This window comes from Geotrypetes seraphini, chromosome 11, assembly GCF_902459505.1.
Source record: "Geotrypetes seraphini chromosome 11, aGeoSer1.1, whole genome shotgun sequence".
In the NCBI taxonomy this organism is placed as follows: Eukaryota; Metazoa; Chordata; class Amphibia; order Gymnophiona; family Dermophiidae; genus Geotrypetes; species Geotrypetes seraphini.
This window is the reverse complement of record NC_047094.1, coordinates 48038452-48060918: the sequence shown is the minus strand read 5'-3', so window position 1 is coordinate 48060918 and position 22467 is coordinate 48038452. Positions and strand designations below refer to the sequence as shown.

Sequence of the window (22467 nt, the reverse complement as noted above, 5' to 3'; positions counted from 1 at the left end):
CATGAGACGCTGGGGAGAAGGAGAGACACCAGTGCCAGCTGACTGCCTACAGGACATGCCTCTCGCAGCGAGAGGCGCATCCTGTAGGCAATCTGCCAGTGCCAGCGCCTCTCTTTCTCTCCGTGCATCTTCCTTGCAGGCACCTCCCACTGGTGGCTCAGGGCCCATCTGGAGGGCCCTCGCGCATGCTGATGTCACATATGCGTGTGACATTATCGCGTCAGCATCTGCGCACTTCCAGATACCTCAAGCTGCGGCCACTACGTTTAGTGTACTGCGGCTCGACAAAGTTTGTGGGACACTGGTCTAGTAGCTCTCATCTCTGGTACTTGGCAAGCTTCTAAGTACAAATGCTCTTAAAAATTTCTTTATTATCAGACCCACTCTGGTTTGGGTTTACGTATAATAGAAAAATAAGATTCTGACACTCATTTCCATATAAAGTTCTCCTAACAGTGTGCCCTTAAAAGATGAACAAAGAAACTCAGGCAGATAATCCATTAAAATTATCTAAAAAAAAATTTAATATTGTTTTTGCTTTCAAACTCATGTCTCAACTGGCAGTTTATCCACCCCACCCCCTAGCCAGGCAACCCTCAATCACTTTTGCATTACATACTGAGCAGATTGGCTAGCCCATTTTGGTCTTCATCTCCTGTCATTTACTATGTTACAGTACTTAGTCAAATGTATCTGCTAGCATGTTCTTCCTTGAGTACAGTAACTAGAAATAAGGGATAAGCATCAACTGGCAATATATTACATTGGATCACATTCAAAAAATATAAGCAGAGAAAGAAATTAGGGCGTATGGAGTACTGCAATACAAAGCAAACTAAGAGAGAGCTGACCTCAAGAAAAGACAAATCATCAAACTCCAATGTCAGGAGAAGGAACATTCTAGACCTAGGCAGAGTAAAACTCAATTAATAGGCAAAATGAACATAAATGTCAAACTCCTACCTCAAGATAAACCAAGACTCAGAGCCGAGGTAGAAACCAAACTCTAAGCCAGATATAGCAAGCCTAAAGCTTTGGACGTAGCCAGGCAGATCAAGACTGACTCTAGAAAGAAAAAGATCTGTGATAATCTAATCTAAACTAATCTAAACCTTAAGTTTATATACCGCATCATCTATAACACTGTATATACAGGACTCAAACCAGGTGGTGTTTTCCAGTGTGATAATTATTCTCCTGTAAAAGAGTCAGTTTCTCAAGTTCGTAGTACAGAAAGTTTAGGCACACTTAAGGGCATTCAATTGTTTAGAAAGAATATCTTTGGACATCCCACTGAATATCTAAAATATGGTTAGGCTGAGGTAGTGAAGAAAACCATCAAGGTGGAATAAACAAGGTCTGTTATATAAGCGATGAGGTTGATATAAGTGAGGAAAGTTGCCCCAAGAAGGCTGTTCCATGTGCAAGCTGGAGAAGAATCACAGTCACTCTGACTGGTGCCCTTATTCCTAAAAGAGAATATTGGCCAAACAATAGCAGCCGAAAGATACATCAAGACAGCCAACACATTGTAACCAATGAGAAACTTCTCAAATGGGAAAGGCAGACTAGCTAGAAGCCGACCAATGGTGAGGAAGATGATGAGCGTGGTGATGATGAAACAAATGCAGTAGACTGCCATGCACCATTGGCGACCAGAATCGGCATTGTATAAATTACCGTTATCCACCAGGGAGAAGATCAAACAAGCAACATAAGCCTCAAAAACTTTCAGGAGTCCAGGAATGGTGGATAAGAAACCGCTGATTTCTCCTGGTTTGGTCCTGGTTATTCCCACCTCTGCTGCATAGGCAATGAAACACAGGATTGACATAGCTGTGGCAGAACCCATGCATGCACATGCATGACCACTGCAGCCACCCTTGAGAGAGACAGAAGGGTAGATGATGGATGTGGTGAAAATCATGAGTGTTGCCAGCATGGAGAATGCAGAAGTGAAGTCCTCCCAGGATATTGGAATCTTGCGGCAAACTCCAGTTAGTTCCAGTAGCACGATGAAAATGGTGACAATGAAGCAGAAGATCCAGGTGAACATACACCACGCACCGAAGGAGCCAACATATGCACTCACACTGGCCACCAGGCTGAAAGCAGTACAGGACAGGAAGATCTGAAAAAAGCGGATGATTCCCAGTGGGGTTATGATAGCATGATAATCCATATCAACCACAGGCATAGTGTCCTTGGATCAGAATGGGTGCGAGCCAAGGTATAGGTACACAGAAGCCCAGAAATCTAGATTGTTGCGACGCTATTTGCCTGTAATGCTCCAGAACTAGACTGAAAGGTGAAAGGTCTTGAACCTGAAGGATAATTACTGCAGAAGGTTCTGATTCTGTACTGCAGGATAGGTTTCAGGATGACAAGAAGAGTAATGCCTTTGAAAGAATGGCTTTGCTTGGAACAGACAGAAACACTCTGCTTTCTAGGATGGGTACATCCCACACAGCTGAGATCAGACTCTGATAAATAGATATGAAGCTAGAGAGGTAAGACCTGAACTGTTCTGAACTGAAGGTGGACTCTGAAACCTTCAATCTGCAAACCGCTAGACAGTCATGTAACTAAGGCACTCCCTGCTAAGTAAATACAACATGAACTAGAAAGGAAAACCTCCCTTTTTACTGTTCAGCCCCTCTGCTCTTTCTGAACTTAATTTCTTTTGCCTCTTCAGTATTCTTTTCTGGCCTCTTTTCTTTTGCTTCTTCTCTGCAGCCTTCAATTCTTTCTCTCTCTCCACTCCCATTCTTTTTCTGTCCGTCTGTCCTTCTTTCTGTGTGTCACAGAGGCAGGTATGGCAGGGCAAGAGGTGGAATTCAGGGGTAAATACTGCAGGGCAGGTGATGGGATTGTGCAGAAGGGGAAAATAACAGATGGCAGTTTGGGGCTGGTGATGTTAGCATAGTAGTTATAAATTCTTCTTTGGCCCATCCTTCCTGGCACAGACATCCGTCAGGTTGAGGGCAGTAGTAATAGAAAAATACATTATCCTTAGGAAATCATTAATGAAACAGGAAGTTAGAGTGGTTCTGCCTATTCTGGACGTGGCACTAAAGGGCAAAGCACAGTAAGGATTAGTAACATGGGGCAGGGCAGAGTCATTTTAAGCTGTCTGATGCATTAATGGCATGGATTTTCATTCATCCTACCTGGCACAGATCTCTTTCAGGCAGGAAGCAATGACATGCTACAAAGATATTTAGGAGGAGGTGCTGAAAAGTTCTCAACCCAACCAAGAAGGAGCATGGAGCAACGAAACGTACAAGTTATTCCACATATTCACCCCCAAGTTCAACACACTTGGCACTTCGTGTCTGAAGTTTCTGTAACCCTTCCAATAAATACTGTGATGTCTGGGCACTGAAATACTGCTCTGCTGCTGCAATCGCCTCCAAAGCACTCAAACATTGTCACCCTTTTAAACTATTTTTAAGGTTAGGAAACAGAAAATAAATGGAGCAAGATCTGTTGAGTAGGGTGGATAGTCTATGCACTGAAACCCCAAGCGTCAAAACATCCATCATGTTGCCAGCCTTGTGAACAGGTGCATTGTCTTGCAAAAAGAGAACTCCTTTCCACAGCTTCCCTCTCCTTTTTTCATTCAATGCCTCCTTTAATCAGCACTGCAAGTTACAGTAGTATCTTCATTAACTGTTTGGCCCCTTGGAAGATAGTCTGAGGGTACAGTATAAACACCATCGACATGCCCTCTGGAGGAGGGCCATTAATTTCAGAGTTGCAGAAGGAGTCCAGATACAGGCTTCCAGCTGAAGGCTATGGACATAATGACTGGGAGAGTACATAAAATGGGGAAAAGTCACCAGGCTATCTAGTTGTGAATGGAGGTGTAAGGGACAAATGACCAGTAGGTAAAGGGATTGCAAAGCGTTTTACATACAGGTACTTCAAGCATTTTCCCTATCTGTCCTGAAGGGCTCACAATCTATCTAATGTACCTGGGACAATGGAGGATTAAGTGACTTGACTAGGGTCACAAGGTGCAAAAAAAAAAAAAAATTTAGATCCCCCCCTTTTGTTCTAAGATTTGCTTAATTCCTCAGGAGGTTAAAGCATGTAATGTTTTGATGGCTTCTCTTCAGAATTACTATAATTATTATTAATTATGTAAAGGAACTCAGATGCTTCCATGTTGGTCCTTATTCTGTACCTATGGATCCTGACTGTAACTCACCAGGGGCTGCCAGTGAAGCGACTTGAGCTAAATTAAATATCAGAAGCCCACACAAGCATCAGACTGATCTATGCAAAGGATGAAAACAGCACAAATGACTGAACAGGGAACTCAGAGAAGATGGAGTGGAGAGCAGTGGCAAGTGGGGAGTGAGTAAGAATCATCAAAAGTGCATCCCTTTGTTAGAAAACTGCATAAATATAAAAAGGACCATTTTCAAGATGATTTAAAGGGAAAAAAAGTTCATTGAGGTAGTTAATCAATCCCCAAAAATAAATAACAGAAATGGAGCCAGAGTCTCTGATACCTCTTCAAACATCTATTCTTTCCTTCCTTACTCCCCCCTACCCCCTCATTTGGGCTTCTATTGCTGCCACTCTACCTCTATCAGTGCATGGTGCAGGAAGCAACTCCAGTAGAGTTGCAGAGCAGTGCTCACAGAAGGTTTTGTGTTTAGTAAGTTTCAAGTTTCAAATTTCAAGTTGAATAAAAATTTGATAAGATCACATTATCCACATTTCTAAGCGATGTACAATTTTAAAAAAAGGGAACAACATAAGGTATTACTTTGTTTGTATGTCTCTCCCAAAAGAGCCCATGCTATGAGGCTCCGCCTGGACACTTCCTGCCCCAGGTGTGGCTCTTTAGAGGCAACTTTGGGCCATATGTTTTGGTCCTGCCCATCCCTGGTTGTTTTATTGGGAACAGATGACTGCTTATGTGAGCTCTCTTTGGAACGTTTCTATTTGCTTGCATCCTGTGTTTTTGTTTGGTGTCCTCCTCTCTTCTTTTCCTAAGAGGAGGGGTTTGGGAGCCTTTTATCGTTCGTCCTTGTTGGCCGCACTTAAGTGTATTTTGAGGACTTGGCTGGACTCTGCTGCCCCCCAATCTTCATCACTAGAGAAGTCAGATGCTCATTATCCCCTCATGGGAGAGCAGAGCCATTTCTGATTTTGACTCTTTGCCTAGGCCCTAGACTCTGGTTTCAATCGATCTTGGAACCCTTTTGGAACAATTTAACTCCGGTGGCGAGGAGCCGGATCCTGAATTGTTGATGGACTTCTATTTATCCTGTTTTTGCACTTTATTAGTGTGGGTGGGAAGGGGGAGGTTGGGTGGAAGGGGTTTCTTGGATTTGTAAATGAGCGATATTCTGGTTATATTGTTTCTCTTCATGGTGTTTTCCTCAATAAAAATTTGTTTTCCATCAAAAAAAGGAAACAACAAACAAAATTTTTAATGACCAAAGACTTTGACAAAAACATACCCAAACAAAAGGGAAGGGGGAGAACTACAATGAATTATAGAAGAAAAGAACATGAAATAGAAAGACATAAGGTTGGGGCTTATTTTTATATATATATATATATATATATATATATATATATATCTATCTCTCAAGAGAGGCCTCGAATGAAGTTTTAGGATTCAAATATGTCTTTAAACAGATATCCTTTTAATTTTCCTTTGAATCTATAAAGGAATTTTTCCTCCCTTAATTGTACTGGTAATGAGTTCCAGATTTGGGGGGCCGTGATTAAAAAAATGGTGTCCCACCGTGTGTTAATAAATCGTAGAAATGGAACAGAAAGTAAATTTTTATCCTTCAGAGATAGAAACATAGAAACATGACAGCAGATAAAGGCCAAATGGCCCATCTAGTCTGCCCATTCACAGTAACCATTATCTCTTTCTCTCTCTGAGAGATCCCACGTGCCTATCCTATGTCCTCTTGATTTCAAACACAGTCTCTGTTCCCACCACCTCTTCTGGGAGACTGTTCCACGTATCTACCACCCTTTCCGTAAAAAAGTATTTCCTCAGATTACTCCGGAGCCTATCACCTCTTAACTTCATGCCCTCTCATTACAGAGTTTCCTTTCAAATGAGACTTGACTCATGCACATTTATATTACGTAGGTATTTAAACATCTCTATCATATCTCCCGCCTTTCCTCCAAAGTATACAGATTGAGATCTTTAAAGTCTGTTCCCCTATGCCAGGGGTGCCCACACTTTTTTGGGCTTGCGAGCTACTTTTAAAAAGACCAAGTCAAAATGATCTACCAACAATAAAATTTTAAAAAAAACCATACAACACACTGAAAGGCAGAGAAAATGTTAATTATTATTCATATTCTGGGTTTTTTTCAAAGAGGTCCAGGCAGATGACTCTATGCAATGTCACCTCAGTAACAACCATACAAAAATAGACAAATATACCCCTTCCCTTATTACTAAACAGCGATAGCAGTTTTTAGCACAGGGAGCTATGCTGAATGCTCCGCGTTGCTCTCGATGCTCATAGGCTCCCTATGCTAAAAACCACTATTGCGGTTTAGTAAAAGGGAGCAATAGTGCAAAATATAGACAGCAGATATAAATTCTCAAAACAGACACATTTTGATCACTAAATTGAAAATAAAATCAGTTTTCCTACCTTTGATGTCTGGTGATTTCATGAGTCTCAGGTTGCACTTTCTTCTTCTGACTGTGCATCCAATATTTCTTCCCTTCTTTCAGCCTTCTATAAGCTTCCTCTCCTCCAGACCTCATTCTCTCCCCCCAACTTTTTCTTTCTTTCTCCCTGCCCCTTTCTTTCTTTCTGTCTCCCTGCCTCCCTTTCTTTCTCTCTCTCTCTCTCCATGCTCCCTTTCTTTCTTTTTCCCTGCCCTCCCCCAAGCCGCCACCGCCATCAAGGAACAGGCACCCAAGCTACTTGGTTTGCCTCCACCGCCATCGGGGACAACCCCTAAGCCACCGTCGCCCCAAGCTCTCCCTGCAGAAGCATCGCGCTGACCAGCATTCCTCTCCCCAACGTCAATTCTGACTTAGGAGAGGAAGTTCCGGGCCAGATGGCATTTCTCCCCATTCCATCCAGCCTGAGCCCCATCTCTCCTTGATCCAGCATTTCCCTTCTGTGTCTGTCAGAATTACCATTCCACCTCTTTTCCAGCATCACCCTTCTTTGTGTCCATCTCACCTACATCCCCATCTCACCACTTTTTCAGAATCTTCATTTGTCTCTGTCCTTGCCTTTACCCCATGTTCACCATTTGCCCTTTCAATGTCTTTATCTCCCTCCCTTTTTCAGCATTACTTCTGTGTCTCTATTTCACCTCCTCTTTTTCAGCACTACCTCCCTTCAGCATTGCTCCCTTTCTGTGTTCCTAACTCTTCTCCCCCTTTTCAGCATTGCTCCATTTATATCCCCATCAACCCTCCATTTCAATATTATTCCCTCTGTGTGCCAATCTAGCCTCTTTCAGCATTGCCTCCCTCTGTAAACCCATGTAACTCCTTTTTAGGATTTCTCCCTCTGTGTTAAACCACCACCACCCCTTCTTTCAGCATGTCCCCTCTGTATCTCTATTCTTATTCAGTAGGTCCTGCTTACCCTTTCTCTTCTTTGTGTCACTATCTCCATTTTCAGCTTTCCCATCTTTTCCTTTGTTACTGCACCCTGTAGCCAGAATCTAAATACCCTCCCTCCACTTCGGCCCAGCCTGGTATGACATATTTCCTTTTGTTTCCCTCCCCTCTCTCTTTCTCTCTCTCTCTCTCTCCTACTTCACCACCGAGTCCTGCATCTAGCCCTCTCTCTTCCAACTGCATCCAGCCACACCCCCTTCCCTGCGGCCCTCTTCAGCAACTCGTCAGCAGCGATGATCAAGACAACTGCCGACATGGAGGCCTTCCCTCTGCGAGTCCTGCCTTTGTGGAAAAAAGAAGTTGAAACAAATTAAGCGGGACTCGCAGAGGGAAGGCCCCGATGTCAGAAGCTTGTCATGATCGCTGCTGCTGACGAGTTGCCGAAGAGAGCCACAGAGCAGGGGGTGTGGCTGGGTGCAGGTAGAAGGGAGAGGGCCAGATAGGAAGGCTGCTGGAAGAGGTAGAAGCTCAGGAGCATGACACCGACCCTGGCCAGGATGATTTCTTTTTCAGGCTACTGCTGCTGCCGCTACCACCTCCGCCCAAAATGACAAAAACCAGACTAAAGTGTCAAATTGAAAAAGCTGCCTAGATGCCTGGCGTCGTCGCCTTTGACGTCGGTGAGAGGAAGGCTGATCGGCCCGGTAGATCGGGATGGCAACACGAGTCTATCATGGAGCCCAGGATTGGCTTCGTGATCGACTCGCGTTGCCGTCCCGATCTACCGGTCGATTGCGATCAATGTATTGGACACCCCTGCCCTACACCTTATCATGAAGACCACACACCATTTTAGTAGCCTTCCTCTGGACTGACTCCATCCTTTTTATATCTTTTTGAAGGTGCTGTCTCCAGAATTGTACACAATATTCTAAATGAGGTCTCACCAGAGTCTTATACAGAGGCATCAATACCTCCTTTTTCCTACTGGCCATACATCTCCCTATGCAACCTAGCATCCTTCTAGCTTTTGCTGTCACCTTTTCAACCTGTTTGCCACCTTAAGATCATCACATACAATCACAACCAAGTCAAGCTCTTCCGTTGTGCAAACAAGTTCTTCACCCCCTAAACTGTACTGTTCCCTCTGGTTTTTGCAACCCAAATGCATGACCTTGCATTTCTTAGCATTAAATTTTAGCTGCCAAATTTCAGACCATTCTTCAAGCTTTGCCAGGTCTTTCTCCATGTTATTCACACCATCCAGCATATCTACTCTATTGCAGATTTTGGAATCATCCGCAAAGAGGCAAATCTTACCCAACAACCCTTCAGCAATATCATTTATAAAAATGTTAAAAAGAACAGGCCCAAGAACAGAACCTTGAGGGACACCACTGGTAACATCCCTTTCCTAAGAACGATTTCCATTGATCACTACCCTCTGTCACTTTCCACTCAACCAGTTCCTGAACCAGCCCGTCACTTTGGGACCCGTCCCAAGGGCACTCAGTTTATTCATTGGACGTCTGTGTGGAACACTGTCAAAAGCTTTGCTAAAATCTAAATACACCACATCTAGCGTACATCCTCTATCCAATTCTCTGGACACCCAGTCAAAGAAATTGATCAGATTTGTATGACAAGACCTACCTCTAGTGAATCTATGTTGCCTCTAGTCCTTTAATCCACAGGATTCCAGAAATTTGACCATTCTCTATTTTAAAAGCGTTTCTATTAATTTGCTTACCACAGAAGTCAGACTTACCGGCCTGTAATTCCTTACTTCTTCCTTATTTCCACTTATGTGGAGAGGGACCACATCCGCCCTTCTCCAGTCCTCCGGTACCACTCCCGACTCTAGAGACTCATTGAAAATTTCAGTCAGTGGAGCTACCAGAACTTCCCTAAATTCCTTTAGCACCCTCGGATGTACACCATCCGTCCCCATCGCTTTGTCTACCTTTATTTTAGTTAGCTCCTCACGAACACAATCCTCTGAAAATCGATCAGGGTCTATTACTCCTCCATCCCTATTCACGTTTGTTTTCTGTGGTCCTGCTCCCAGTGCTTCAGCCGTGAACACAGAACAGAAATATTTGTTAAGCAATTCGGCCTTTTTTTTTTTTCAGCTTCTACATATTCCTCCCCTTCATTTTTGATTCTCACAATGCCACTTTTGCACTTCTTCCTCTCACTAATATATCTAAAAAATGTCTTGTCTCCCCGTTTTACCATGTCAGCTATATTTTCTTCCATTTGCATCTTTGCTCTCCTCACTACACGACCAGCCTCTCTTAACTTTTCCAGATATTTTTGCCTGTCTTCCTCTTTCTGCGATCTTTTGTAGTTTTTGAAAGCTAACCTTATTCCTTACTTTCTCAGATACTACTTTTGAGAACCAAAGTGGCCTTCTTTTCTTCTTACTTTTACTTACTTGCCTCACAAAAAGGTTTGTCGTCCTTTCAGTTTTGCCCACCGCATTTCAACTCCTTCCAGCCGTTCCCACACACACAACAATTCTTTGATATAAACCTCCATCTGAACAAAGTTAGTTTTTTTAAAGTCTAGAACCTTTGCTTTTGAATGAGCCTACTCTAAACCCATCTTAATATTAAACTGTACCATGCAGTAATCACTGGATGCCAGATGATCATCCACTGTAACATCAGAAACACTTTCCCCATTTGTAAGCACTAAGTCAAAGACCCTATCCCGCATGGGTTCCATTACCAACTGCTGGAACAGTTCTTGTAGAGAATCCAGGATCTCCCTACTTCTAGAAGACCCTGCGATAGGGATACCCCAATCAACATCCGGCATGTTAAGATCACCTATTAGCAAGACTTCCCCTTTTTTGATATATTCTGAATGTCTACTATTAAATCTCTACTTCTTCCGTCTATGAAGGAGGCCTGTATATCACACCAATGTAAATATATTCACCATTCCCTCTTTCCAAATTGATCCACAGTGCCTCTTCCTTGCCCTGCAGATCCTGCAATTGTGTGGCTTTAATATGATCTTTAACATATAACGCTATTCCCCCTCCTTTTCTTCCTTCCCTATCTTTCCTGAACACATTATAGCCAGGTATAACTACTTCCCAGTCATGGTTCTCCGTGAACCACATCTCTGTGATCACCACTATATCCAACTCCTCTTCTTCCATCACAGCTTCTAGATCCAGAATCTTGTTTCCCATACTTCAAGCTTTAGTATATACTGCTTTCCAGACATTGCCCCCTTTTCCCATCTGTGTAGAGGTATTCAGTGATTTACTTACCTGAAGGCTTATACTCACCCGGGAGCTTTGATCAACCTGCCCCATCACTTCTAGTTTAAAGCCCTCTTCAGTAGATTAGCCAGCCTGCCAGCAAAGATACTTCTTCCCTTCTTTGATAGATGCACACCATCCCTGCTCAGCGGGCCTTGCAAAATCATCCCATGGTCCAGGAAGCCAAAATGCTCTTGACGACACCATCCACATAGCCACGCATTCATCTCTAGGATGCGATCTTCTCTGCCCTGGCCTTTACCCTCAACAGGGAGGATGGATGAGAATACCACCTGCGCACCTGACTTCTTCACCTTCTCTCCCAGATCCACAAAGTCACTTTTGACGCGTTCGTGCCAATGTGGATAAGCAGCATCTGATAGTAGTCATCAGGCTTGATGAGTCTCGGCAAGCTCTCCGTAACATCTTGGATTTTGGCATCAGGTAGACAGCATACCTCTCGTGACATCATGTCTGGTCTGCAGATAGACGCTTTTGTACCCTTTAGAAGGGAATCACCAATTACCACTACCTTATACCTCCTAGTGGTCACGGATCCAGTAATTTTGGGATCTCAAGCTTTGGTCCTTCCTCTCCTTGGGATGCTCTCATCTCCTCTACTTCCAGGACAGCATACCGGTTCTTTAGTTCAAGGGCGGGGGAGTCACAGTACCAATCTTTCAGGAGTGTAAGGGATAAGTAATCTTTCTAAAAATAATGTCTTCTCTGAAAGTTGCTAAAAATGTATGCACTATTCTACTACATACATGCTTCTAGCTGCAAGATTGTTTCTAGGGCCATGTTAAAGATGAAGGAACAAATTGACTTCCATAAATACCATTTTCAAATCTCCAAATGTTGTTTTCAATGAAAAAAAAAAAGGTCCTGCAAAAAAAGCTGATACCCATGTTTATGTCTTCTGTACCTGCAAAATTTCAAAAGGAATGTACCTGCATACCTTCCCATTGCTAACTGCTATAATGTTCATGTAAAAAAAGTACTCACAAATTTTGTCCCAATGCATTTTGAAAATTTCCCCCTAAAGGAATATAAGGGCCCCATTACTAAAACCAGAGGTGCAAGGTACCCAGTTCCAGGCTGGAAATTTTGTGACAGACCTCGATTTCATAGAAACATGATGGCAGATGAAGGCCAAATGGCCCATCCAGTCTGCCCATCTGCAACATCCAGTGTTTCCTCCCCTCCTTAAGAGATCCCATGTGCCTGTCCCATGCTTTCTTGAATTCAAACACAGAGGTCCTTTTATTAAGGCATACTAATCGATTTACTGTGCGCTAAAGATTAGCTAAGACATCCATTATATTCTATGGGCGCCTTAGCATTTAACACGCACTAATCTTTAGCGTGTGCTAAATCAGTTAGCGCACCTTAATAAAAGGACCCCACAGTCTTTGTCTCTACCATCTCTACTGGAAGACTATTCCACACATCTACTACCCTTTCTGAAAAAAAGGATTTCCTTAGATTACTCCTGAGCCTATCACCTCTTAACTTCATACTGTATCCTCTAATTCCAAAGTTTCCTTCATTTGAAAAAGGCTTGCCTCTTGTACATTAATGCAACGGAGATATTTAAACTTCTCTATCATATCCCTTCTCTCCCGCATTTCTTTCAGAGTATACCTATTGAGTTCTCTAAGTCTGTCCCCATACACTTTATGACAAAGACCACTAATGAGTTTTGTAGCAGCCCTCTGGACAGACTCCATCCTATTTACCGTATTTTCACGCATATAACGCGTGTGTTATACGTGTTTTTACAAACCGTGCATAACCTTGCGTGGTATACGCGTGAGTGCGGTATATAAAATTTTTTTTACATAGTTCCCATCCCGCCCAACGCCCGATTCATCATCCGGAAGGACCGCTCGCACCCCCACCGCTCGCACTCCCACCCCGATGGACCGCTCGCACTCCCACCCGAAGAACCGCTCGCACCCCCACAGCCTCCCCCCCTCCCCCATGGAGAAGCTGTCTACCTTGTTTCCGGATTTCAGTGAGCCCAGCTGCTTCCTCTGCCGGCGGTCCTGCCCCTTCTCTGAGCCCTGCTGCGCTGCTTCCTCTTCCGGCGGTCCCACCCTTTCTCTGACATCAGAGAAAGGGCGGGACCGCCGGAAGAGGAACAGTGTAGCGCAGGGCTCAGAGAAGGGGCAGGACCACCGGCAGAGGAAGCAGCTGGGCTCACTGGAATCTGGAAACAAGGTAGACAGCTTCTCCATGGGGGAGGGGGGGAGGCTGTGGGGTGCGAGCGGTTCTTCGGGTGGGAGTGCGAGCGGTCCATCGGGGTGGGAGTGCGAGCGGTGGGGGTGCGAGCGGTCCTTCCGGATGATGAATCGGACGTCGGGAGGGGGGGCATCAGGCTTTCAGTGTGGGGACAGGACTTCAAGGGGGAGAGGAGAGTCGGGGTGGCCGAAAGTAGAGCTGGGGTGGCCAGAGGAGAGTCGGGGCAGTGAATGGAAAGTCGGGGCGGGTGAAAGGATAGTCGGGGCAGACAGAGGAGAGTCGGGGCGGCATGCGCGGTATACCCGTGAGTGCGGTATATAAAAATTTCTTTACATAAATTTGTGTTTCCTGCGCGCTATACCCGTGTGCGCGTTTTACACGGGTGCGCGTTATCTACGTGAAAATACGGTATATCTTTTTGAAGGTGCAGTCCCCAGAATTGTATACAGTATTCCAAATGGGGGCTCACCAGAGACATATACAACCATACTATCACCTCCTTTTTCCTACCAGCCATTCCTCTTCTTATGCACCCAAGCATCCACCTGGCTTTGACCATCATCTTTTCTACCTGTTTTGCCACCTTAAGATCATCAGTCATAATCACCCGCAAGTCCTGCTCTATATTATACCATTCTCTTGGATTTTTGGAGCCCAAGTACATGACCCTGCATTTTTTAGCAGTAAATTGAAGTTTCCAATTACCGGACTGTTCTTCAGGCTTTGCTAGATCCTGACTCATTTCTAACCACCTTATTCTGTTGCATTATGGGACTTGCAGCATTGACGTCAATGGGCAGGATCAGGCACTACAAATCCCATACTACTTTGAAATATAAGTTCAAAACCAAGATTGACTAAAAAGTCTCCAGCCTGGAACCAGATAACTTGGCATCTGTGTAAGACGTGTTAGGAACTGGGTTTAGCACATTTTAATGGAGACTTTCCCGCACGCTAGGCCCATTTCTATTGTGGCAGTATTTAAGGCATTTTCAATCATTTTTTTGTTCAGGTCATGTGCTAATGTTGCCATTAGCGTGCATTACCTGAAAAAGATAGCACTGCATCACTTATTGACTCATATTGAAGAGGCAGTAGGTGCTTTTGCATTAACTCCACATATTAACCAGTTAGTGGGCAGTAATGCAAACGCACTAGCTGGTTAATGCTTCCTTGTCCATTCTCTTCCCATGGCACACCCCTTTGAAAAAAAGTATAAACATAAAATACCTAACACATGAGGTAGCATGCACTAACAGGCAAAATACCACAAAATGTTTGAACTAGCTGTGCAATAGTCTGTTTCTGGTACACTAAACACGTGTTAAGACTTAATGCAATTTAATAAAAGTATCCAAAAATGTATTATGACAAAAACTAAAGAAGACCTAAGAATCAGACCAAGCCAGAATTTTGACATTATCAAGGTTTTTATACTGCAGTGGTATAAATAAATTTTTACTAGAGAATTATATGGGCAAACAGAAGACATAAACATCGTTATTATTCACCATTATCTTTCTGATTGTTATTGCATTTTGAAAGAGACACTTGCCTTCAAAATTCTTAAACACCAGGCTGGCCTGGCGAATCATTGCCGGTGCTGTTCATTGCCATGCAGAAGAATTGGTTATAGTTCCAAGCTTAGGTCTTTTGCTCACTGTGCAGGTAGCATTCACAGCCTGTGGACATAAATGCAACACCTGGTGCTGGATCCCAGAAAATGTTCTCATGCATGACTCCCAGCTTAGGACTGTCCCTAGGATGACTGGAATAAAATGCAGGTGGGAGAGGCCATCAGGGCTGGCGTTAGGGGGAGGCAAACAGGGCAGTTGCCCTGGGCCCCACAGCTACAAGGGGCCCCGACTGCCTGGTGAGGTGAGGCTCTCTCTCTTCTCTGCCTTGGGGTTACCATATTTGTTCACACAAAAAAGAGGACATGTGGACCTGGCCCAGCCCCACCCCTGCATGAACTCTCATTCAGTGAGCTTAGGGCTGCGTCTATAGGGCCTCCGAGCATGCACAGATGTGACGTGATGACTTCACAAATATGTGCACATGTGTGGACGCCCTCCAGATGCAACTCCAAGTTCCTAAACCCAGACAAACTGCTGGGTTTTCAAAAATTGCCTTGCCCCCCCATACAGTCCTTTAAAAAGATGACATGTCTGCATAAATCCGGACATATATGGTAACCCTACCCTGCCTGTCTTTCAATTGCTGTTCTCTCTCTCCTGACACCACCGCAGCAGCATACAAACAAATCTAACCCATGCAATGGGTCCCTATTGTGTGTGCTGCTGCCAGCTTCCCTCCTCTTCCCTCCACGAAATGGAAAGTTACATCATGAGGAGGAGGAGGAGGAAGGAGGCCTTCAGCAGCATGGGTTAGTCTTGTTTGCATGCTACAGGGGCAGAGGGAGGGAGAGCAAATAAGTGACAGGCAGGAAGGGTAGGAAGTTGGTAGCGGCACACATAGGGTTAGGGCTCCACAGCACGGGTGACAGGCAGGAAAGTGAGCTCCCAATTCCTACAGGCACTCCAGAAGGAAGGGACCAGGAAGAGGCTTCCATGAGTGACCAAGAGGAAGAGGTGGAGAGAATGGGACAACAGTAGGGATATGACTATGTAGTATGATGGAGGAAAGAAAAAAGTATGGGACAGGAGTGTTGGGTGAGAGACAGGGGATGCTGAATGGCTGGGGAGACAGGGCAATGCTGGGGGATGAGACAAAAGGGCATGTTAGATGGGCAAGAAATAGAGAAGACAATGGATTGTGGGGCCATAAGGGAGAGAGACAGAGGAGATCCTTGATGGCTGTTGTGGAGAAGGGTGGAAAAGAGAAGAGATTTTGAATGGAAGGGAGAAAGGGACAATACTGGATAGAAGTGGAGAGAGGGGAGGGAAACAGTGGATGGAAGGGGAAAGAACGAGGGAGAGAGAGAGGGAGGAGACTGGATAGAATAGGAGGAAAGAGAGAAGATAGAAGGAGGAGAGGACACAGTTAATGAAAGTCTGAGAAATATGAGGAAGGGGAAAGGGAATAGGAGGACCAGGGTGAGGGAAAGAGATGAAGACCTTTAGGTAGATGTAATAAAAAGAAGGATTTGAAGACTGGGTAGTAATAATGAAATCTGGACAGAGAGACAGAAAAATAAATAGAAAAAATGAAAGGAAAAGATCAATGCTGGAGCTGGATGTAATGGATGAAATGAAGAAGACAGAAGAGAGAAAAATGGTAAATGGACTATAAACCCTAGCAAAGCAGAATTAAGAGAAGACAGAGGAAAGCAGAAAACAGAGACTGGAATTAACTTGATTAGAAAATTAACACCCCCTTTTACTAAGCCGCGGTAGAGGTTTCTACCATGGCTTGGAGTGCTAAATGTTCCAATGCTCGTTGAATTCCTATGTGCGTTGGGGCATTTAGGGCCCCGGGCCACAATAGAGGTTTCTACTGTGGCTTAGTAAAAGAGGGCCTAAATGACAAGACCACACAGGTAGAAAAAAGAATTTTATTTTTAATTTAGGATAAAGTAGTGTCATAGCTGTGTTATTCCACTCTAAAGGTTAATAGATAAAAATATAACATATGTAGACAAAAATTAAATGGAACCCTTAAGAAGCCAGATACTGCACACGATGCAACACCACAGAAAGATAAAGAGTGACTTGTGTCCTCCTGTCTGGTGGAAGATATAAAAATAGCAGCATGGTGAGGGGATTGGTGGGGGGGGGGAGGACAAAAAGGAGAAGGGGTTGGGGCCCTCTTAATTTCTGCCCTGGGCCCCACAATGTCTAAAACTGGCCCTGGAGGACATTACATAGGAAAAACATGTGGTTGTTCATGAAAGCACATCGTATGTTGTAAAAATTTTATATGCTGCTTACAAGTTAAAACAATAGAAGCAGAGTACAAACAACAGAAAACACCCTTCTCTGCATCCACCTCCTTCCTCCTCATAACCAATATAATATAAATGATAATACCTCCAAATTAAAAATCCCCCAAATGATTAAAATGCCCTCAAATCATGGCACCAACTGCTTCCAACTGAGCTGGAAATCCAAAAGGAAGTGGAATACTGGTAAACTGCTAAGTAAAAGAAAACATTAAAAAATTGACTCTGCTTAGGCACTCCCAGTCAAATAATTGTTAAGGAAATTTGAGGGATGCAGGATCAGAAATCCATGCAGGTACCAGCTTAATGGAGTTTCAGTTCCAAAGTCTGGCAGTGCTTGTGCAGGTGTGTGTCTGTGTGATAGGACTGGGAGTGAGCTTTTGTGTTCTTACATATCCAAAGAAAAGGAGAGGTTTTCTAAATCTGAGTTCCTACATCCTCATGGTGCCTAGGTTTTGGACAGTCCTAAGGGTTAAATGGTTCTGTACATCCAAAAGTTCATATTTAGAAAATTGCTGTCATCTAAAGGCTGCAGCTAAGCTGGTTTGGGAAAGCTATGATGGACAAGTGTTCTGATCATGGAAAGGTAGCTTCTCATGTCAGTTACAAAGGGCAATGTGCTTCTTAACTTCTCCAAAAGAGTTCATCTACGGCAGAGGCAGGCAGCTCTGGTCTCAGGTACCAGAAACCAGTTGAGGTTTAAGGACAGCTACCTTGAATATGCATACAAATTCATCTCACTGATATTCACTGTGAATATCTCGAAACCTTGACAGGTTTGTGCACTTGAAGACCAGACCTACCTATCCCTGATTTAGGTTGATGCATTAAAGTGGGAGTTGATGATATGTACCTCATTTCCAACACACATTCCAAACAGTTCTGCAAAACATATTTGAGAGTTGTCCACGCTATGTGAAAAAGACCATCTTAGTAGAATAAACAAGGTCCATGATATATGCAATGAGGTTGATGTAGGTGAGGAAAGTTGCCCCAAGAAGGCTGTTCCATGTGCAAGTTGACACATAATCACAGACACTGGGTCTGGTGCCATTATTTCTAAAAGAGAATATTGGCCAAACAATAGCAGCTGAAAGGTACATCAAGACAGCCAACATATTGTAACCAATAAGAAACTTCTCAAATGGGATAGGCAGACTGGCCAGAAGCCGACCAATGGTGAGGAAGATGATGAGCATGGTGATGATGAAACAAATGCAGTAGACTGCCATGCACCATTGGCGACCAGAATCGGCATTGTATAAATTACCGTTATCCACCAGGGAGAAGATCAAACAAGCAACATAAGCCTCAAAAACCTTCAGGAGTCCAGGAATGGTAGATAAGAAACCGCTGATTTCTCCTGGTTTGGCCCTGGTTATTCCCACCTCTGCTGCATAGGCAATGAAACACAGGATTGACATAGCTGTGGCAGAACCCATGCATGCACATACATGACCACTGCAGCCACCCTTGAGATAGACAGAAGGATAGATGATGGATGTGGTGAAGATCATGAGTGTTGCCAGCATGGAGAATGCAGAAGTAAAGTCCTCCCAGGATATTGGAATCTTGCGGCAAACTCCAGTTAGTTCCAGCAGCACAATGAAAATGGTGACAATGAAGCAGAAGATCCAGGTGAACATACACCACGCACCGTAGGAGCCATCATATGCATTCACACTGGCCACCAGGCTGAAAGCGGTGCAGGACAGGAAGATCTGAAAAAAGCGGATGATTCCCAGTGGGAAGATCACTGAACGGTAATCCATCTAGGTAACTGGTTTTGTGTCCAATAAGTAGATTGAATATCAAATACAGAAGGAATATCAAATTCCAAATTTCCAGAAACAAGCGTCTCTTGATGACTGACTCAGTATCTGCCACCAAGATTAACACAGTGGAAAAGCACTGTATGGTGAAAAAGGGAAGGGACTGTTGCAATGTTTCTGTAAGCGTTTCTTCTCTTCTCTTATGGCTCTGTGTTGCAGTCTCTCCCTTCACCTTCTCTCTCTTCACAGATCCCTGTCTGTTTTGTCCTCCCTCCTTTCCAGACTCCTCTTTCTGTATCTCCTTGTTGCTTTCTGATCCTTCTGCAGCTATTCAAACTGTGCTTGAGGGCTGAACCTAAAACCTCATATGTTTTAGCATTGACAGATGGGTTGGGTAAGAACGGGTTAGGTCAGTTTCTCTTCTGTCTGTAATCCTTCGTGGTGAGGAAGTGCTACCTCATTCTTTGTTTTGCCACCAGAGAAAAATCTGAAGTGTGCAGTAAAAAGGGAAGGGCAGAAGTCCCTGTGGGGAAGAGCAATAAGATACAGTCAAAAGAAGGGATGTGCGTGGGCCATGTACAAGGGCTGTAGCTCACTGGTTGAGCTGCTGCCTCTGCTCCCAGAGGTTGTGAGAACAAATCCCAGTGCTGCTCCTTGTGACCCATCGCTTTTAATGTAAGCTTTGAAATGCCAAAGTCATAAATGGTGGTATACAAGTCCACAATAATAGGAGAGAGTATGTTAAATCACTAATCTCCAAGGCTCATACTCTAAACTAAACAATTATATTGAACCCCCCTGCATTCAGCACATAACGCTAATATATCAAAGAGAGTATGGGAAAAGCATAATGCCACATTCACGCATCAAAGAAGAACAAAAACAAGACATGAAAAAGAAAAATGAAAGTGGAGAAAAAAACCTCAGTTGGGCTTCATGGGTTAAAAAAATCTCCACTTTCTCAAATCATATCTTGACAAAGCACTCATTCTTCTATCAGCAATGTCCTTCACTCTCAGCATACAAAAATTTCAAGTTGCAGGGCAAGATCAAAATACTGCAAAAGGCACAGTTCTAGCATTAGCGCAAGCACGAGCAAAGGAAAATCAGATACTTAGCTGCTAGTCAGAGAAATGCCACTCAAGCCCAATCCCTGAAACTCTTAAATTGCATACACAGGACCAGCAACAAACTAAGCAGGTATCTTCAGCAAAGGACATAAGAACATAAGAACTTAAGAAATGCCATCTCCGGATCAGACCTTCGGTCCATTAAGTCCGGCGATCCGCACACGCGGAGGCCCTGCCAGGTGTACACCTGTCGTAATTTATAGTCCACCATATCCTTACATGCCTCTCTTAAGGAGATATGCATCTAGTTTGCTCTTGAAGCCTAGGATGGTCGATTCCGCAATAATCTCATCTGGGAGGGCATTCCAGGTGTCAACCACTCTCTGAGTGAAGCAGAACTTCCTGACATTAGTCCTGAACCTGTCCCCCCTTAGCTTCATTACATGTCCTCTAGTCCGTGTCAAATTGGACAACGTAAATAATCTTCTCTGCTCTATTTTGTCGATTCCTTTCAGTATTTTGAAGGTCTCGATCATATCCCCACGCAGTCTCCTTTTCTCAAGGGAGAATAATCCTAGTGTTATAAGTCTGTCCTCGTATTCCAGTTTTTCCATACCCTTCACCAGTTTTGTTGCTCGTCTCTGCACCCTCTCCAGCAGTTTTATATCCTTCTTTAGGTAGGGAGACCAATGTTGGACGCAGTACTCCAAGTGTGGTCTGACCATTGCCCTATAAAGCGGCATTATAACTTTCTCCGATCTACTCGAGATTCCTTTCTTTATCATGCCCAACATTCTATTTGCCTTCTTTGCCGCTGCCGCGCATTGTGCCGACGGCTTCAGGGTCCTATCTATCAGTACACCCAGGTCCTTTTCTTGTTCACTCTTCCCCAGAGTTGCACCTGACATTGTATACTCGTATTCCTTATTCTTATTTCCTAAATGCATTACCTTGCATTTCTCCACATTGAACTTCATCTGCCATTTCTCCGCCCATGTTTCTAACCGACACAAGTCGCTCTGGAGTTTCTCTCTATCCTCATGCGATCTGATCGCCCGGCATAGTTTTGTATCGTCTGCAAACTTGATGATCTCACTGGATGTTCCTTCCTCCAGATCATTGATATAAATATTAAAAAGGATCGGCCCAAGTACCGAGCCCTGGGGTACACCACTAGTCACTTTCTCCCAGTCGGAGAACTTCCCATTTATGCCCACTCTCTGCTTTCGGTTTTCCAGCCATTTGCCTATCCATCTTTGTATATCCCCCTCTATGCCATGGCTTTGTAGTTTCCTGAGAAGTCTTTCATGTGGAACTTTGTCGAACGCTTTCTGGAAGTCCAAGTATATTATGTCCACCGGCTTCCCACTATCAATTTGCTCGTTCACGGTCTCAAAAAATTGGAGTAAATTCGTCAAACATGATTTCCCTTTCCTGAATCCGTGTTGACTGGGTTTCATCAAGTCGTGTGCGTCCAAGTGCCGGACCATGCTATCCTTGATCAGTGCTTCAACCATCTTGCCGGGGACAGACGTAAGACTCACAGGTCTATAGTTGCCCGGTTCCCCTCTTGATCCTTTTTTGAAAATTGGGGTGACGTTCGCTATCCTCCAGTCGTCCGGTATCTGTCCAGTTCTGATTGTCAGGTTTGCAAGTTTTTGCAATAACTCTCCGATTTCAACCTTCAATTCCTTTAAGACTCTCGGGTGAATTCCATCCGGTCCAGGGGATTTGTCACTTTTAAGTTTGTCGATCTGATAGTATATCTGGTCTAAGTCCACTTCAACTGTGGTGAGGCTGTCTTCTATTTCTCCTGCAAACACTTTCTCCGCTTCAGGTATTGTTGAGGTGTCCTCCTTCGTAAAGACGGACGCAAAGAAGGAATTTAGTTTGTCTGCGATTTGTTTATCTTCCTTGATGTACCCTTTTCTTCCCTGGTCGTCCAAGGGTCCGACTGCCTCTTTTGCAGGTTTTTTCCCTTTCACGTATCTAAAGAAGGGCTTGAAGTTTTTGGCCTCCTGGGCTATTTTTTCCTCATATTCCTGTTTTGCATCCCTCACCGCCTTGTGACATTTCTTCTGATCATCTTTATGTTTGTTCCAGGCTTCGGTTGTTTTTATGTATTTCCATTTTTTGAAAGAGTCCTTCTTTTCTTTTATGGCTTCCTTCACCTGTTTGGTAAGCCATGCCGGTTCTCTTTTGCTCTTTGATCTCCGATCTTTGGAAATCCTCGGAATGTAGAGGTCTTGTGCTTCTGTGATAGTATTTTTCAGTAGGGACCATGCCTGATCTACCGTTTCAAGTTTGTCCACCTTCTTTTCGAGTCGTTTTTCTACCATGGCTCTCATGCTATTTACCCTTTTTAAAGTTCAATGTGGTGGTTAAGGTTTTGGCATGTTTCCCTTTCCCGATGTCAAGTTTAAAGTTAATTACATTGTGATCACTCGTTCCCAGTGGAACCATGACTTCCACTACTGTTATCGGTCCCGTGAGGCCATTTAGGACCAAGTCCAAGGTGGCGTTGCCTCTTGTCGGCTCTTTTACCATTTGTTCCAGGAAGCAATCCCCTAGCACCTCCAGGAACTTGGCCTCCTTGCCGCAGTTGGAGGTTGCTAGTT

The 22467-nt window shown here is 44.0% G+C and overlaps 2 protein-coding genes across 2 annotated transcripts; both read right to left on the bottom strand.

The window, feature by feature from the left end:
- Positions 1-601: 601 nt before the first annotated feature.
- Positions 602-2750, bottom strand: LOC117345834 (myeloid-associated differentiation marker homolog). The gene has a single exon (XM_033915050.1). The coding sequence runs from the start codon at positions 2195-2197 to the stop codon at positions 1313-1315; it is 885 nt and encodes a 294-aa protein (XP_033770941.1). The 5' UTR covers positions 2198-2750; the 3' UTR covers positions 602-1312.
- Positions 2751-16606: 13856 nt separating this feature from the next.
- Positions 16607-19117, bottom strand: LOC117345821 (myeloid-associated differentiation marker homolog). Its single transcript, XM_033914999.1, has one exon. It carries the CDS (start codon positions 18777-18779, stop codon positions 17919-17921), a length of 861 nt encoding a protein of 286 aa, XP_033770890.1. The 5' UTR covers positions 18780-19117; the 3' UTR covers positions 16607-17918.
- Between the last annotated feature and the right edge of the window lie 3350 nt (positions 19118-22467).